The sequence below is a fragment of the Panthera pardus genome, unplaced genomic scaffold (genome assembly GCF_024362965.1).
Source record: "Panthera pardus isolate Hobbes unplaced genomic scaffold, ASM2436296v1 HiC_scaffold_13, whole genome shotgun sequence".
Classification (NCBI taxonomy): domain Eukaryota; kingdom Metazoa; phylum Chordata; class Mammalia; order Carnivora; family Felidae; genus Panthera; species Panthera pardus.
In genome coordinates, this window is record NW_026526688.1 from 149,208,714 (window position 1) to 149,227,361 (window position 18,648).

Genomic DNA, 18,648 nt, shown 5'->3' on the forward strand with positions numbered 1-18,648 from the left:
TTTAGTAGGGCCTTTGTCTGGTTTTAGAATCAAGGTAATGCTGGCTTCATAGAAAGAGTTTGGAAGTTTTCCTTCCATTTCTATTTTTTGGAACAGCTTCAAGAGAATAGGTGTTAACTCTTCTTTAAATATTTGGTAGAATTCCCCTGGAAAGCCATCTGGCCCTGGACTCTTATTTTTTCGCAGATTTTTGATTACTAATTCAATTTCCTTACTGGTTATGGGTCTGCTCAAATTTTCTATTTCTTCCTGTTTCAGTTTTGGTAGTTTATATGTTTCTAGGAATTTGTCCATCGCTTCCGGATAGGGCACAGACACCTTTAAAATATTTTTTAAAAATAGAGCCCCAAAGACTTCTACCTGTGCAACAGCTCAGTTGAGAGCTTTTTTTCTCTTTTTCTGAATGGCATAATTTTACTCCCATTGTTCTGGCATTCATGCCTAAGACAAAACACATATAAACCATCACAACTTCCATCTTATAATGACATAATTCCCTGATAATGTGTGAACTAATTAGTTTCAGTAGGACAGACTATCTTTCCGTTTTTGATAATTGCTGGTGGACATCACCTGATGCATCTTGTAATCTGTTAGCTATTCTGATTTTTCCATTAATTACTTTATTCTCAGACTCATTTTTTCCTATCTCTTAAGCAGATTTAAATTTTGTTGTCTCTGTAATGTCTATTTCTGCATCCTAATCTGCTCTGCCTTCATATAGGCTTGGGTTTTAATTATCAAAATGATTTATTTGGATGCTACCTGTACTTACACTCTTTTTGTATCTCCTACCACCTACGAGGCTATACATCAACACTTATTGGTGAATTGATTTAAAAATTACAAACACGTTATTCCAAATTCAGTTACTATTAGCATTAGTTAACATGTTTACATGAACAAAAGAAAATGCACAAAGAAGTTAGTATAATGCAGAGGGGAAAAGCCAAATGTCTGAGTTAGAGCACTCTGGATTCAAATTCAATTCTGCTACTGAATACATGTGCCATCAGGCAAATTACTTAATTTCTCCAAGTTTTGATTTCCTCATTGTTAATATGGAGAAAATGCAATCTTGCTCCATGTTTTGTTGCCAGAATTAACATGAGTGAATTAGATAATATGTTAATTCAGAGCTCCATAGAGTGCTGAACACCTAATGGGTGGTCAGTACTAAAGACCCCATGATTCTGAGGCAAGATCAGCCTGTACCTTGTTTTTCTGAGCTATATAAAGAAACAGCCCTCGGGAGTTCACAAGGCATAAACAATCGGAATTTGTGGTTTTAAATATGTATTTACTAAGTTCTATTTTATGCCAGGCTCTATGCTAAGCACTTTATATTTACTGTTTTATCTAATCTTCAAAATTATCATCAGAGGTAAGTATTATTAGGAGCATTACAAATATATAAATTAAAGGTCTTAGCCGGCTGGAAGAGCCAGACTTGAGATTTAAACCCAGGTGTCTGACTCTAGTGTCTGTCCTTTTTATCAGTAATAGACTCTCCACCCTTCTTTTGGGAGCTATGTTACACTGATAAAGAATATGAGGAATTATAGTCTCAGATGTACCAGATAAGAGTACTCTTCTCCAAAGAGATGGCTCCTTTAATCTCAGTGTACCCACCTCTGAATCTAAGCTAATGCTTCAAGTAGTAGATCTCCTCCCTTATGTGAATTACTGACACAGGGTATCACTTCTGCATCTGAGCACACTGATTTTTGAAAACTTCCCTTTCATTAAATTCAAATTAGAAAAATAACAAAAACTGCCATAATGAACTGAATTATTAGTTACCAACCTCTCTCTTCTCCTGTAGGGTGACTCTGGAGGACCACTGGTTAGTCCAGATGCTAGAGATATCTGGTATCTTGCTGGAATAGTGAGCTGGGGAGATGAATGTGGACAACCTAACAAGCCTGGTGTTTATACTAGAGTGACTGCTTTCCGAGACTGGATCCATTCCAAAACTGGTATCTAAGAGAGAAAAATCTAGTAGAATGGAACACATTTTTGTGTATAGGCCATTCTCAAAGATACAGAATTGCAGAAGTCTTGCAGGTCACTTGGATATGACCCGTCTAACTAACCTGTTTGCTTGATGCACATATTTCCTTCCTACCTCTGCTCCACACTGAGCGTCCTGCTTCTGTCAGATAGATTCTGTCCCAATTTGCGTTCATTTGTTTTCTAGAAGCTTTTTCATCAAAATTTTGGCTTGTTGACGTAAATTTCTTATGCATATTATGCATATATATATATATATATATATATATATATATATATATATAATTTGAAGCAAGTCCTTCTTTCATTTTTCCAACTTCTCTTATCTCAGATCTCTGCTTTCAAGGTGCAGAACAAAGGGTCAAAGGAAATGTAAAAAGGAAAGAACTATATTTTTATGTACAAAAAAGTATTAGGAATTTCTTTTTCCTTAAAGGAATGAGGAAAATGATAATATTCATTATGACAGGTCAAGCAAACAGAAAGCAGAATACAAAACACTTAATGATGGAGAAAGAATGGGAATTAAGGAAGTACAGAGAAACCAAGATATAGTTTTATTTTCATTTCTAGCTAACATCTACAGTGATAAGTGTGGGGACAATTCTGTTTTCCTGTGACCTACAATAATTATACAGATTCTATATAATGTACTTGTTCTAAGTTAAAGCAAATAATATTTATTTAGTCTTGCATTACTGAAAGTATCAATATATTATAATGAAAACATCATCCATTTACTTGATATTATGATAGCCCATGAAGAAGGGGAAGATGGGAAAATATCACTACTCAATGTATTGCAAATGCTTTAAAAATCTGAGGTTATGAAAATTCATTTAAGAACAACCAGTATACCTTACGTATTAAGATTTTTTTTGTGGTTGACTAGACGAGAATGAAGAGAGAATTAGTATTTAATGAAAAGGAACTATCACCAAGGGCTTGTGTGCTTGTGATTAAAGCTTTTCCAGCTACAAAGCCTGGAAAGGAATAAGGTCCAGGTGTTAATGTATAGTTGTAGTCATGCAAATGGAAGTGAGACCTCCATTGGAGATGATTACACATCTTTGCCTGCTACCTGCTTTTCCAGCCCATGGCCTGAGCACTTCCCTGGGCTTGGATCAGAAGATATCCTCCCTGCTGTGTCTAGTATGGCACAGAATTGCTAACTGCTTACATACAAAACTGAAGACGGAAAGCCAAATATCAGCCATTTTCATAATTTTATTTTTGGTAATTTACTAAGCTGTGAGAGACATAACACGCAAGTGATCTAGGCCATCATGAAGTTAGAACTCATGCCATGTTAATGGTGAGCTTTCACTAAAGTTTTCATTACCCTTACCTGCTCATATATAGCTATTCACCAAATTCTGTATTGGGCCATAACCACTTTGAAAACCACAATCAGTAGGAAAAATTTGACTTTTATTGACCTGAATAATATTGGCATATGAACTGGTAAAATTTAGGCACTTGGCTAAAATAAGATGAAAACTGACATGAATGGACGTGTTTGATATTTTGCACAAATTATTTTTGTTTCATTTAATATTCTGAAAAAAATAAAATTGAGGCAAGTGATGAATTTTAAACAAAGATTTAAGTACATTTCAAACTAAATTACTCTCAGTGTTCTATTCAAAATTGACCCCCTGTTTCAGTATCTTCTGTAGTTGGGCCTCTAGATGGCACCTGTAAGCTGTGGGAAGATAGAAAAAGATGTCTGGATCTTCAAGTGCTAAAAACCGTAGTAGAAATTCTGTGTTAGGGATTTTTTTATAAAAGCAAAAGAATACAATTCCTCTCTTTGAAGGCATTTAAAAATAAGTACACATAAATTGACATCATGGTCAATATTTTCCAGATTTCTGGAGGCGAGTTTCCAAACTAAAAATTTATAACATGTGATGTGAGGAATTTCTTCTGCAAGCCAACTTGAAGAGATTTAAATTAAGGAGAAATTTTAGGAGTTTAATTTCACAATGGCATCATAGTCCTCAGAGAAATACTTTTGATACTATCTTTTACAAAAGATTTGAGAAACAGAGGTTGGGTCACAGTGAAAATATGAGCAGTAGTTCAAACTTTGTGTGCACAGAGAAATAGATAATACGATAGGTCATATTTTTAAAATAACTTCTTTTGAAAAAAGATAACATGTGGAGGGTTTCAGCATTTTTGAACATGTCTATTTTAACTATGTCATTGGAGAAAGTTAAGTCATGACTGAAATAACATTTATTAATTGTATAAGCGGTATGCAGTTCCTTTTATATCTTTTATCTCTCTTCCCACAGTACCTAGTAAAGTGCTTTGTATGTCATAGTCTTTCAATGTGTTGCTTTATTTTTATATTATGCAGAAAACATAGCTTTATTATTGTTTACACATTGACTTTAAGAAGTAATCCAGATTTTACATTAACTGTGATTTAAGCCAGGTGATTAAACACTCTAAACCTCAATATACTCCCTTATAAGACAGGGATAATAATATTACCTCAAATGATCAATTGTAGAGACTACAATGAGATAACATTTGAAAGTGCTTAGCAGAGTTCTTGGCACATAGTGGGTGCTCAAGAAATGGTAGCTATTATAATTATTACTTTAATTAAACGGCAATCTTGTTTTAAACAATTGGTACTTGATCATTAGATAATTAGAATAATAGAATAGGCCAATTTCTTGTTTAGTTAGGACTCCTCCTGGAAGTCTTTCTTGACTCCCTCAAGTGAATATAACATCCTCTTTTCTGAAATTCCTTACCATCTAAAAAAAAAACACTTTAAGATTTTCCCAGATAATCATAGATTCACATATAGTTGTAAAATATAAAACAGAGAGATCATGTGTATCATTTACCTAGTTTCCCACAATGGTAAACATCTTGCTTAGCTATAATATAATATCACAGCCAAGAAGTCAACATTGAGACAATCCATCAATCCATCAACCTTATTCAGATTTCACCAGCTTTGAAAGCATGCAGTTATGTGGGTATGTATGTGTTTAATTCTGTAATTTTATCATGTGTAGATTTATGTAATCCCCACCACAGATGAGGTACAGCATAGTTTGATCTCAAGGATCCCTCAAACTACCCATAGCCACCTGGCTCCTTCCCTATCCCTGTCCTCAGTCTTTAACTCCTGGTAACCATTAATCTCTTCTATATGTTTATGATTTTGTCAATTCAAGAATGGTAATGGAATCATACTCTATGAAACCTTTAGAGGTTAGCTTTTTCACTCAGCATACTTCCATTGGCATCAATCCAAGTTATGTGTGTCAATAGTTCATTCTTTTATTACTGAGTAGCATTCTATGGTATGGATGTACCACAGTTTGTTTAACCATTCACTCACTGAAGGGCATTTGAAGTGTGTACAATTTTTGACTATCATGAATAAAGCAACTATAACATTTGTGTGTCGGTGTGTAGGTTTTGTGTGAACATTCATTCCTATGGGACTAATACCCTAGAGGGCATTAATGGTCATATGGTAAGCACATGCTTAGTTTTCAAAGAAACTGTTATATTCTTTTCATCTGGTTTCTTACCATTTTTTTAAACCTCTCTGTACCTACACTCTCTCCCCATGTTTTCTAAAACTGTTTTTAAAGTTTATTTATTTTCAGAGAGAGAGAATAAGCAGGGGGGGGGGGGAGAGAGAGAGAGAGAGAGAGAGAGAGAGAGAGAGAGAGAGAGAGAGAATCCCAAGCAGGCTCTGTGCTGGCATCACAGAGCCTGACACAGGGCTTGATCCCATGACCCTGAGATCATGACCTGAGCTGAAATCAAGAGTTGGATGCTCAAATGACTGAGCCATCCAGGCACCCCTCCCCATGTTTTTTTAGAGATGTGTGAATAGATCTGATACAACAACTAGACCATAAGCCCTCTCAGGTGGGGACCATGGCCGTTTCATTTTTATAACCTTTATAGTTCATAGGAAAGTATATTTATGGCACATACTCAATAAAGATTTATGAAATAAAGATTGAAGACAGTAATAAAAGAAAGCAAATAGGAATACATGAGAAATTTTAAAAAAGGAATTACTTTGGGGAGAAAAAAATTAACAGTGTTGCCTTCATGAATTCATTATGCCATAATTTTTATAATTCTGGACTTTACCACAGTACCTCCAAGTACCTCATATTGCTTGATATATAATCTTGCTCTCTGTACTCTCCCACATGGTATACAATCAAATACAGACTAAAAGACACGGATTATGTGATAATCTTATCCTTGTGCCTGTTTATTTCCTGATACATAATGTCTTTGATGGTTTTCTGATGAATCTGTATCAATTTCTACGCTGTATTTGTGGAGTGGATTCAAGTACAAGGATATATCTTATATCTGTGTTGGTATTAATTTTTATAACCCTGACTCTATGAGTTTTTTGTTCTAGTAATGTTTTTATTGTACAACTCTCAAGGTGGGGTGGAAGACAGAGAGGCCTGTGACATGTAATTAGATGTGCCTTAGTCGACACTGATCCATTAATCAATACTTCTTTGGCACAGCTGTAGCCAGTTTAAATAAATAACAGTGTCAATCACTATAATCACTGCCCTGCACATACCTTTGACTCCTGCTTTTCATTCTTGCTTCACCACCCTATGACATTTGCTTTTTACCACAACCCTGATAAAATCCAGATCTCCACCTACTCTTTTCCTATAGTGTGCCATTGAACATGTTTGGAGAAAAACACAAAACCACTCTGACAGATCTGACTTCAAATGCATGATCACAAATCTCCAGTGCACTCTCAGGGCTTCCCCAACATCATATGATACTTCACTGTTCACCTTCCCATTCTCCCAGATTTCTGTTTCACATCTCTTCCTCTCCTCAACTCCCCTATCACCTTCTTCTGCATCCCATTCTCCACTGATGATCTTGCTTCTCACCTCCTTCACTGGAAATCGAAGCATTCTGAAGAAACCCTCCACCACCTCTATTCGCGTGTCAGCGGCTACTTCTGCACACTTGGCCCTCCTGCCTGTTGCCCCAGGTGCTCTGATTGAAAGCCAATTTCCCCACCTATACACTAGATCCCATATTCTCTCACCTACGTAGGTAATTCGCTCCAGCAACTCCTCCCTCCCTCTCCTACATCAAATTTTCTTTTTGTTATTTTCTCAACCTTAAAACAGACACACACACACACACACACACACACACACACACACACACACCAAAATGATCTCCACTCAACTTTTTCTACCCGTTGCAGCTCCAAGACTTTGCAGGAAAGCTTTTTGAAAAAATCACTCTATATTTACTACCTGTTTACTACCTCCTATAACCTCTGCTTCTGTTATTCCTTAAGCACATTTCAATCAAATTTTGGCTTCGTAATTTCTCTAAAACTGCTCTTCACAAGGACACTAATAGTCTCCATGTTGCTAAATCTAATGGTGAGTTCTCATCTTACATGTCTCATCAATCGCATTTGGCACAGTTAATCCCTGCCTCCTCCTTGTTAGATCCTCTTCTTTTTCTTTCAGGTCACTACATATTCCTGATTTCCTGCTACTCTCAGACTTTGTACTCACAGGTAGTCTCATTTTCTGGTTGCCACCCTTGTCCTTGCGCTCCTAATGTTAGCTTACACCAGGGCTAAGACCTTATTATTCTTCCTTGGTGATCTCATTCAGTCTCATGGTTTTAAATACCATCTATATGATGACATTTCCAGATTTTTATCTCTGGCTCAGACCTCTCTTCTCAAGTCCAAACTCCTATGTCCAATGGTCTATTGGTATCTCCATTACTGGTATCTCCATTAAGATGTATAGTAACCATTTCTTTAAAAAAATTCTTTTTAATGTTTATTTATTTTTGAGAGACAGAGAGAGAGACAGAGCATGAGTAGGGGAGGGGCAGAGAGAGAGGAGACACAGACTCTGAAGCAGACTCCAGCTCCAAGCTGTCAGCACAGATCCTGACGTGGGGCTCAAACTCACGAGCTGTGAGATCTGAGCTGAAGTTGGGTGCCTAACTGACTGAGTCACCCATGTGTCCCTCTAATAATCGTTTCAAACACAATGTGTCTTGTCTCCAAACATGTTGTACCCACTGTCTTCCCCACCTCAGTCAATGCCAGTCTTCCAGTTGCTCAGGCCCTAAAACTCTTGACTTCTCTCTTTCTTTCATATCCCAGATCTAGAATTTTCTAGTATAATATTCTCTAGAATTTTGCCTAAACTCAAGCTCACTTATCAATTATTTGTAAATTTATCTTCTGTTCCCCTTTGAAAAGAATATCATTTGCTACTTTTTCCATTCTCTGAATCTCCAAAATTCCAAGGCCTGTGTCTCCCTCTCTCTTTGACTCTCCCCCACTGTGCACACTCTCTCAAGCATTTCATGAATTCTTCTGCCTCCACACTTTCATTTTTGCTGCTTTTCTACCTGGGAAGCTATTTCCCTAAACAGTCATGTGATTTTCCCGGTTCTCTTTTCATTCAAGTCTCTGCTCAGATGTTGATCCTCAGAGAAGCCTACTTTGACCATTGTATCTTGTATAATCGCTTCTGTCTTTCATTTTCCTTTTTACCATACTTTACATATCTTTATAGCAATCATTTCTACCTGACACTACACACACACACACACACAGACACATACACAAATGCACACGCATGCACACACACACACTGAGTATAATCCAGTATAATCTCATTTTAATTACATCTGCAAAGATTATTCTTCCAAATAAGGTCACATTCTGAAGTTCCAGTTGGGGGACAATACTCAACACAGTACAGTGCCCAAGACAGAAGCTACAGTCTTTTTGTATCCTTGGAAGTGACCTAATCTAATCTTGGAAGCAACATCCTGCTGCATTTAATTTGGTAGAAGTGAGTCAGTAAGTCCAGTCCATCCTCAGGGGAGGAGATTGAACAAGGGTGGTTGTGACCCTTGTGTGTCATACAAGGGTGATTCCAGGAGGTTGACACTCTGGAGGGCCATTTTAGAGGCTTCCTACCATGAGCATGGACTTGGAAGGGGTCTTTTGAAGTTAAGGCTCCAACCTGTTGCTGTGATTGACTCTATGATCTTAGCTTTAGTTCTCCTGAAAGCAGAAGCTGAAACAATGGCTTCCATGCAGATAGGCTCCTGGAAGTGATCCTACGGACGGCGGGGTGGAGGTGTTGGGAGGAAATAGCAAGGGGAAAACCAAGACTTGGCTATGTGATTGAGTTGGAACCTCTGGGGGAATGGTTCTCCATCCCACAGGGATTTCTGAAGGGCTGTATGGAATGCTTCTCAGAATTATCCATCTGAGAAAATAAAGAAGGAACATTTCCCCTCACTGATTGAGAGCTGCCCCATGGTGAATTACCTGTTTGCGCTTCCAGGTTGTGCAAATATCAGGGTTGATCTGACTCCCATTGCTCCCATGCTGAAGTTTCTAAAGAAGTTTCTAAAGAAGTCTTACAATGCTTGAGGTGAAGTGATGTCTGAAGTCTATGCGGAACTATTTGCCATATTTGCATTTGGAATTGAGGTGAGACCAAGAAGAAATAAAGAGTGCCCAAGAGATTTATGGTAAAAGGGAGAGGTTAGGAGAAATTGGAAATTCAATGACAAAAGAATTTGCCTTTTCTAAGTCAGAAATAGTTCACCTACATAACTGTCATATGCCTTCCCTCACATTTTAGTTCTCAAGACTAAAAACTATGGCTGTCCTCCTGTGTAAGGCCTAACTATTCTGTGCCCTAAAGTTACTGTTGATCAGATTAACCATTGACTTGCTGCTCTCACTGCTCCCATGTATTTATGTATGTAAATATTCACATACATAAATATAATAGTTTTGTTATAAAGGCATTGGTCTTAAGGTCTGGGCTGTTAATTTATATCATAGTCGTGGATCTAAAAAGATAAAAATCAAATAAGCCAAAAATAAGCCAAAATAATAAAAGTGATTGTCATCTCTAGATCAGTGCTTTCTAACAGAAATATAATGTAAGCTACACATGTATTTTAATTTTCTAGTGGACACACTTAAAAAAGTAAAAAGAAACATGTGGCAGGTGGCCACAAGATGAGCCACATTGTCATGATGATTATTTTGAATTAAAAAAGCAGTTAAAACCCATTAGATTCAGGAAGAGCTCTTTACTTCCCCCCTCAACTGCCTAAAAATTTAGAAGGAGGACTTGCTCTAGGAAGAGAACTATTACCATAGTTAATTACACACTGAACTAGATATGGTAGAACCTAGCAAAGCCTTCCCCTTTTTCTCTTTAGACTTGCCCAATGTGTACCATAGTTTGCTTGTCCACAAGTGCAGTTCCCCTACTATTTCCTAATGAACTCATTTTGCTGGTAAAATAACCAGCCATTTTATTTTTAAGGTTGACAATACAGCCATAGTAGTTCAAAATACTGGGGTTATTTTATTATTTCTGCAGTGACATTTATTAAGGATTATTCAAAAGATTTAGTGGCTTAAAAAAACATTTTATTTCAAATTAATTTTTGACTTCTAGAAAGTTGCAAAAATCGTAAACAATGTTCCCTTATATTACTCCCCCCACCATGTCTCATGCAAACATTAACCATAGTACAATTATCAAGAACAGGAAATTAACATTACTACAGTATTATTAGTTAACCTAAGGTCTTATTTGAGTTATTAAAAAAAACTGGCAGTTGGGTGCTGGAGGGTATATTAATAATTTCTTTTAATACTTTCAGTACATGCCTAAAACTACTGGTCTCATCCTTTCAGGATTAAAACTCGTTAACATTTTAAAGGAAATACAGTAACTTCTTTAGCTCCTAGGGTTTCTTTTTGTTATAACTCATATGAATATTCTTAGAGCAATGTTTTTCAGACTTTGGTGTCTATAAACTTACCAGGGATATTTGTCAACAATTTATCTTGGGTTCCATCCCTACATGCATATACAGTTGGGTTGGGAGAGCCTAGAATGTGTATTTTAAACAAACATTTGCTAATGTATCACTCTTTGATGAACATAGGATTAAAAGCAGATTTGGCAGAAATCAATGTGATATACTGAAGAGGTTTTGAAAAATCTTTCCTCAATTGTCTTTCAAACTGATTTTTTTTTAAAAGAATGACTCACTAATATCAGTTCTTATATTTTACTATTAAAACATGCATGCATTACCTGGAGGAACACATAGGTTACCTGTCTTTTTTTTTTTTTTCCTGATATAAATTTTCATCCTATCTGGTAGCTACATCATGCAAGAGAGAATGGGAACAAGATACAGGGTAGAACCCCAATAGCCACAAACGTTGTAAAAGGTCTTCAAGGCAGTAAAATCAGTCCTGCAGCAACCCAGCCTCTAGAGGTGGGGAAGCAAATAGATCACACACAAAAAACTGTATTGACTCCAGTTAGCACAGCACCAAAATGTTTGTACCTTCCCATTTTTTTCCCCAATCTTACATAATCTACTATGCAAACATACATCTTACCTCCTTTGGTGCACAAATTCTACATTTACCACCGCCTCTGCTGCATTGTCCTCCTGTGTACCTACCGGCCACTTAGAAACTTTGCAGGGCCAGTCATATATTCTAATACAATAAGGCACTTTATTAATAATAGAACTATTATTGTAATTAATAGCTTTTTATGTAAGCATATAGACTTTAATAATTACATTTTGTGACATTCAAGAAATTCACACAACATCTTCAAAGAAACAACTTGTAGCAGAAAGCTAGCACGGCAATGATGCCTTTATCAGCACTAGAATATATTATTTTTCTGATATAATTTCTATTTCTTTAGGTTTCTAAACCATACTAAACATGGGAATAATGTACCCAAAACTTCCAGAATTTAAATAGGAAATATATTATTTGCTGAGATGTGGTGTTTCCAGCAGCATCTATCTATAAATATGTATTGTGAAACTCATATCTGAAGAGAGTATGGAGGAGGGTAAAACTGCTGCCTAAAAATTGGGCAGAGAAGACAGCATTGGTAGAAAATGGAGAGAAGGATACTAGGGCTTGACAATAAGAAGCAGATTGTAGAATTCAGTTTGTCAAACATGGTTCATCCTAACTTTACCTTGTAATTGGGGTGACCATCTGTGTTGGCTAATTGGCTTTATCCGGAGAAAAATGAAACTTTGCATATCATTGTGACAGGAGCTTGTTTTACAAATAGGAGCAAGATGGAAGTTAGGCTCCTACCTTCCCAGAGAAACTGGCAGATGGGGGTGTCATCTCTTAGGGTATTTACATCTTAAAGATAAGCTTCTCAGGTCTTTGAGAAAGACATTCCTGGATCATAAAGCTGGCAAAAGGCTTACTAGTTTTCTTATGTAACTTAGGTTAAGAAATAGACTAGTAATTGGTATAATTAAAAAAAAATAAAATAATTGGCACAGTGTCTTTTAGGCCTTTGTTGTTATCATCTTTCCCGAATGAAGGGATGGTTTTTCTTGAGTAGATAAAAATTGTGTGGCAGTTTTTTATTTTTATTTATTTTTATTATTTTAAGTTTATTTATTTATTTTGAGAAAGAGAAAGCACAAGTGGGAGAGGGGCAAAGAGAGAGGGAGAGAGAGAGAATCCCAAGCAGGCTCCACACTCTGAGCGCAGAGCCAGGTGCAGGGCTCCAGTTCATGAACTGCGAGATCATGACCTGAGCTGAAGTCGAATGCTTAACCAACGGAGCCACCCAGGTGCCCCATGTGGCTAGTTTTTTAAAGATTTAATGCAGAAGATTGGCTTACAATAGGTACAATGGATCTTCAGTGAGGATCAATGGGTTATCTGTGTGATGTTTGCTTTGTAATGGCCAAGAGATGGTGGTAAGAATTAAAATAACTCTTAAAAATAATGTTTCATTATGTATTTTCTTGACAATTGCTTTATCTCTTTCATTCTTATTAAAAACGGCACTTTAAAAATAATTTGTTAATCAATGATCAATAAGGTTAGATATCCAACATGAAAATTTCAGTTTTCAGCAATTTCATTCTTTTATCTGCTGAAACATTAGTTTAGATTAACTATAATTTATTTAACCACTTCTATATTGATGGACACTTTAGCTCTTTCTCGTTTCCTCTAATTAAGAGAACACTGCAGGGAACATACTTGTATTTGTCAGGTAACACAAAACTGTTATAACATGCAGAGCAAAAATGCATAATAGCTCAAGCATAATAGAATTTTATTTCTTGCTCACATGATTATCCAAGGCAGGTGGTCCAGATAATCTACTGGTCTTCTCCAGTGTTTCAGGGACCTAGGATGCTTCCACCATGGAGCTCTACCATCCATTAGGGACACTTCATTCTTTGTATTTAGTCTGCAGAGCAAGAAAGTGATCATGGAGGAGGCACACTTGCTTTTCCTAAAAGCCCTACACAAGTGGAGTACACAACAGTTCCACTCCCATACCACTGGAGAGTGGATCGGTCACACATTCATACCTAAGTACAACAGTGGCTGGAAAGCACGCAGCTAGAAAAACAAAACCAATTTCCTGGGTAGCTATTAGTCTCTGCCACGATACTTGTAATACATTTTTTATGGCTATTTGAACATATTTATGTAGGATTGATACCTAGAAATGTTACTGCTGGGTTTTGATATATACTGTAAAATAATCTTGTAGATAGATTTTAACAACCTAAAAATGCATGATAATACTACTTTCCTTGCATCCTCTTCAACCTGACATTTTCAATACCCCATCTGATAAATAAAAATAATCTCCTAATTGTTCTAATTTGCACTTCATTAACTATTAAGCTTTTTCAACTCAATTAAGGCAAAATAATTCTCCAAAGATTTACTGTTCAATGTGCTTCTGTGAATTGTCTGTTTATAGTGCTTACTGTTTGTTTTTGTTTTTTTCTACTGGGTTATTTGCCTGCTTCATATTGATGTTCTAGGTCTCTTTATATATTATAGAAGTAATCCTTTTTCTTTTACATATGCAGTAAGTCTTTTTTTCCCAGTCTGTCACTTCTTTTAACTTTTTAAATTTACCATATTGCATTTTTTAGGTTGTCAAACTCAGTTTGACACTTTTTTTTTAAATGTTTATTTATTTATTTTGAGAGAGAGAGAGAGAGAGAGTGAGAGACAGCATGAGTGAGTGGGGGTGGGGGGGCAGAGAGAGAGAGGAGAGAGAGAATTCCAAGCAGGTTCTACACTGACAACGTGGGTCTTGATCTCACAAACTTGGGGCTCTATCTTATGAACCATGAGATGATGACCTCAGCCAAAATCAAGAGTTAGATGCTTAACCAATGAAGCCACCCAGGCACCCCTTCCTTTATCATTTTTAGGCTTTGTGTTTTGCTTAGCAAGTCTTTTACATTGAAGAATGTATAAAGTTTTCTACATTCTTTTTTTTATTATTTTTATCATTTTATTTTTATTTACATTTACCTTGTAAAATTTACCTTGGTGTGAGTAGAGCTCAAAATTTGGCATTCAAGTGGTAAAAAAAAATAATAGATTTTTGTTGTTTTTAATGAACACTACAAAAACTACCTTGGATCAAGAAAGAGAGATTATTAAAAGGTACCAGGAAGACTTGGTTAACTTGCAATAATTTTCTTGTATAACATGCAAACAAAAAACAATTCTGAAATTAAAATCTCATATTATTTTAGTTGACAAAGGTTGCCAAAATTCTTCCCTGATAGATACTACTCAGTCTAGAGAATAATAGAAAAATATGTTTAAATTTTTGCTAGAAACCTAGAAGGCTATCATTTTATAAATTGAAATAAGATGTAATTGAAAAAAATTTTAATGTTTATTTATTTTTAAGAGAGAGAGAGAGACAGAGAGAGTGAGCATGAGTGGGGGAGGAGCAGAGAGAGGAAGACACAGAATCCGAAGCAGACTCCAAGCTCTGAGCTGTCAGCACAGAACTCGACGAGAGGCTTAAACTCACGAATGGTGAGATCATAACCTGAAGTCAGATGCTTAACGAACTAAGCCACTCAGGTGCCCTGAAATAAGGTGTAATTTCTAAACTACCTAAGAAATGATAAAAGATAAATATGCTCAATCCATTATAAAGCATAAATAATTAAAGCAAATTAAGCATAGCAAAACCATAAAATTGGCAGAAACAACCTTAAACACATAATTATAAAAAATATAAATAAGTTAAATTCTTTTAAAAGCTAGAGATTCTGTCTCATAAGTTCCCAGAAAACAGACTCTCTGACAGAGATTTATGTATATGTGTTTATTGGACACTGCTCACTGAAATAGTGTCTCTAAGACAGTTGGATACAGTACTGGGAAGAGGGAAAAGTTGCAACAAGGTTTCAATCAATGCCACACAGAGTTCTGAAGCTGACATATCCATTTAGACATGTCCTGGCTTCTCTGACATGTCCTAGATTGAAGCAAAGATACTAGGGCTTTTAAAACAACTTCCTCCTCACTCATTGGCCAATTGTTGCAGACCCTTTGGGCTGCTATACCAAAATATCATAGACTGGATAGTCTGTAACAATAGATATTTATTTCTCACAGCTCTGGGGGCTAGGGAGCCCAAGATCAAGGTGCCAGCAGATTTGGTACCTGGTGGGAACTTACTTGCTGGTTCAATGACTGCCATCTTCTCATTATGTCATCACATGGTAGAAGGGACAAGGGAGGTCTTCAGTGTCTTTTTTATAAAAAGGCATTAATACCATTCATGAGGGCTGTGCCCTCATGACCAAGTGACCAACCTGGACTTCTATAAATACTTTGTAACACAGTTCTCTACATCCTCTCTTACTGGCTTCCACACAACAGCCCTTCTCTAGGCAAGGTGATCTCTCTAAAACACAAAATTGATTGGATCATTCCCCACTTGAAAATAGCCAATAACAGTACCTTGGTTTCAGAATGAACAAATCCTTAACATGGCCTATCAAGCCTAACAGGATCTGGCCCCTGACTATATCTCAGTTTTATTTCAGGCCTTTGTCCCTCACTCTTAATGCTAAAAGCCACAGTAGCCTTCCTTCAGAGGCTCTAGGGCAGAATCCACTCCCTTTTTTTTCTAGTTTCTTGTGGCTACCACACACCTTGGTTTGTGGTCACATCTCTGTCTCCATCTTCACATGCCTTTCTCCTCTTCTGTGTGTCCAATTTCCTTCTGCCTCTCTCTTATAAGAACACTTGCAGTTAGATTCACAGTCCCCTTAACTTATCAAGGATGATCTCCCCATGTCAGGGTCCTTAACTTACATCTACAAATACCCTTTTTCTTGATAAGGTAACATTTCTAGGTTCCATGGATTAGGACCTGATGTCTATTGGTGGCCACTATTCAGCCTACCATACCTTCCATAGGAATCCAAAATATATCCCATGCAAATTGTAGCATACAATTTGATTTTGGGGAGCAGGGAGGGATACTGTTTGGAATTGGCAATGAGGAGCAAGGAAATATCCTTTCTACCTATATGGACAATGGTAAAAGGGGTAGGAGAGAAAGAGTAGCCACCACCTGAAATGGTGGCAAAGAAACCTTTATGCTGGAGTTGTCAGGTTCCAGTTAGAACATGAAGATGATGTTTGGAGAAGAATTAAAAATTAAGAAAGATTTTATATAATAAAATAGAATAAAATGAAATAAAGAAATAAAGAAAATGAAATAGAATAAAAAATTAATAAATTAAAAAGTGAAAAAATTTTTAAATTTTAAAATTAAAAATTAAAAAAAAGAAAAGAAAAATAAAATTTTCTCTTTCTGTATCCAAGAAAAAAAAAGGAAAAAAAAGAAAAGAAACCAATTTTAACAAAAATGGAAGCCAAAAAAAAAAAAAAAAACTAGAAATGAACCAGAAAACAGAATGAAACCCAAATGAAGTTACATCCAGTTTCCCCTAGAACTAAAACTATGAAGCACTCTATAGTCTGTCTGTACACTAAGCAGGTGGAGGGACTTGTGCTGTTCTTTTAAGGGATGTGCTTGGAGGGCACAGTTGGGTGGGGCTTGGTGTAATGGCTCTGTTCTACATTAGTTGGCCCTGCTTAGCTTACTGGGGTGGATAGGTGTGGTGAGCATGCGCTTGTGCATGCATGTGGGTGCGCAGGAGAGGTGGGGTTGGTTTCACCCGGCTCTCCAATCTCTGGTATGGGACCTTGTGCTCTCACGACCCCCAATCACTCCCCCACTACCCCTCCCCTCCTTTGTCTCACGCCTCCATCCACTCCCTGCCTATACCCTGTGTGTCCAAGCCGTGAGCCTGGCAGGTGGCACCTCCCTCCAGAGTTCTATCTATGATGGGGTTGTGTTTCAAAACCCCATACTTCAGAGACTCCTGAAGGGAGGGGAGGGTCTTGCTGAGCAAAGGCAGGGTGCTAGCTTGCCCCAGAAAACGTTGGTGAAGTTGTATAGTGGCAGAGGTTCAGAGATTATGGCAAATCACAATACACAGCTGGTGCCAGATTTCACCACACTCCGATGTTTCTGTCCCAATATCAGCAAACATGGCTGTTCTCTGGGGTCCACTGGGACCTTTACCTGTGGGGAGACCATATGGCTTCTACCAAATGAACTCCAAGCAGGGGAACCACTTCTCCCCATGTGGCAAGAGGACCACTCAGACCCTGTTGCCTGCTCCCGGGGATTCACCCTACTGTCTCATCAGAGCACTGCCAGGCACTGGGCTCTGGAACTTCAGACTCTGTGCTCCACTGTTTATAGAATCCTGGTGGTATTGAAACCCTCTCCTTTCTTCCCATCAGTGATTTGGGGGAACAGATTTCTTGTTCGGTCCCCTGCAAGTGCTTTCACTCTTTCTCTCCAGATACTTTCAGGCGAGTGTTTTTCCTGCACTCTCCCCCTCTGTCCTTTCTCTGCAGAAACATTCCTTATCCTCCATGGCTTTCCTCTCCACCTGTTCACTTCTCTGCACCATGTATCTTCTGAGTTCTGTGGCTCAAGTTATGCAGATTGTTGTGTTAATCCTCGGATCAATTTCCAAGGTATGCAAAATGGTTTCCAAGGTATGCAAAATGGTGCTCATCTAGCTGCGTTTCAGGCACAAGGCAAGCTGAGGGTTTCCATGCTACTCGTCCATCTTGATCACCACACTGCCCTAATCTTCTAATCTAAAGGGGATATAAAGTGAATCTGACAACACACAGGCTTCAAGTAACAATTGTTTCCAATTTTTAGATTTGCCCAAGCCATACTTTTAATAATTTATTCTGGATTTTTTTGACCTAAAATTGGTGTCACACTCATGATTTTAAATATCAACTTTACTCATGTAAAAAATAAATTGTATTATCTCTGTTCTTGTATTTCTCTCATTTTATGATATATCAAAATTCCACAGACACTAGTTATAACACTGCCACAGTTTCTCTTGTAAGTACTATTAGTAATTCATCTTACAAGAAGACTGAAACTCATTGAACAGCAATTTGGTCTCATAATCTTTTTATTAATGTTGGGCTTCACTTCATGCTGGCAAGGCATGTCAATCCCCCTTTAATTTTCCTCTGGAGGAACAGATTATATAATCAAGTTGTAATTTTAGCAATTAGAATTACCAATGCTCAGGAAATTACGTTTAACTCTAGAGGACTTACAGGAAGTAGGCAGTCAAGCATCAGAATAT

General features: G+C 37.2%; 1 protein-coding gene across 3 annotated transcripts in view; it reads left to right on the forward strand.

The window, feature by feature from the left end:
- LOC109278226 (transmembrane protease serine 11E-like) overlaps nucleotides 1-5,446 on the forward strand; it is a 42,500-nt gene extending 37,054 nt beyond the window's left edge. For all 3 annotated transcript variants that reach the window (XM_019468402.2, XM_019468405.2, XM_019468411.2), the window contains one exon: nucleotides 1,826-5,446. In XM_019468402.2, coding sequence (XP_019323947.2) covers nucleotides 1,826-1,987 — 162 coding nt within the window. In that variant the 3' untranslated portion in view covers nucleotides 1,988-5,446. The remainder of the gene's footprint in view (nucleotides 1-1,825) is intronic.
- The last annotated feature ends 13,202 nt before the right edge of the window (nucleotides 5,447-18,648 follow it).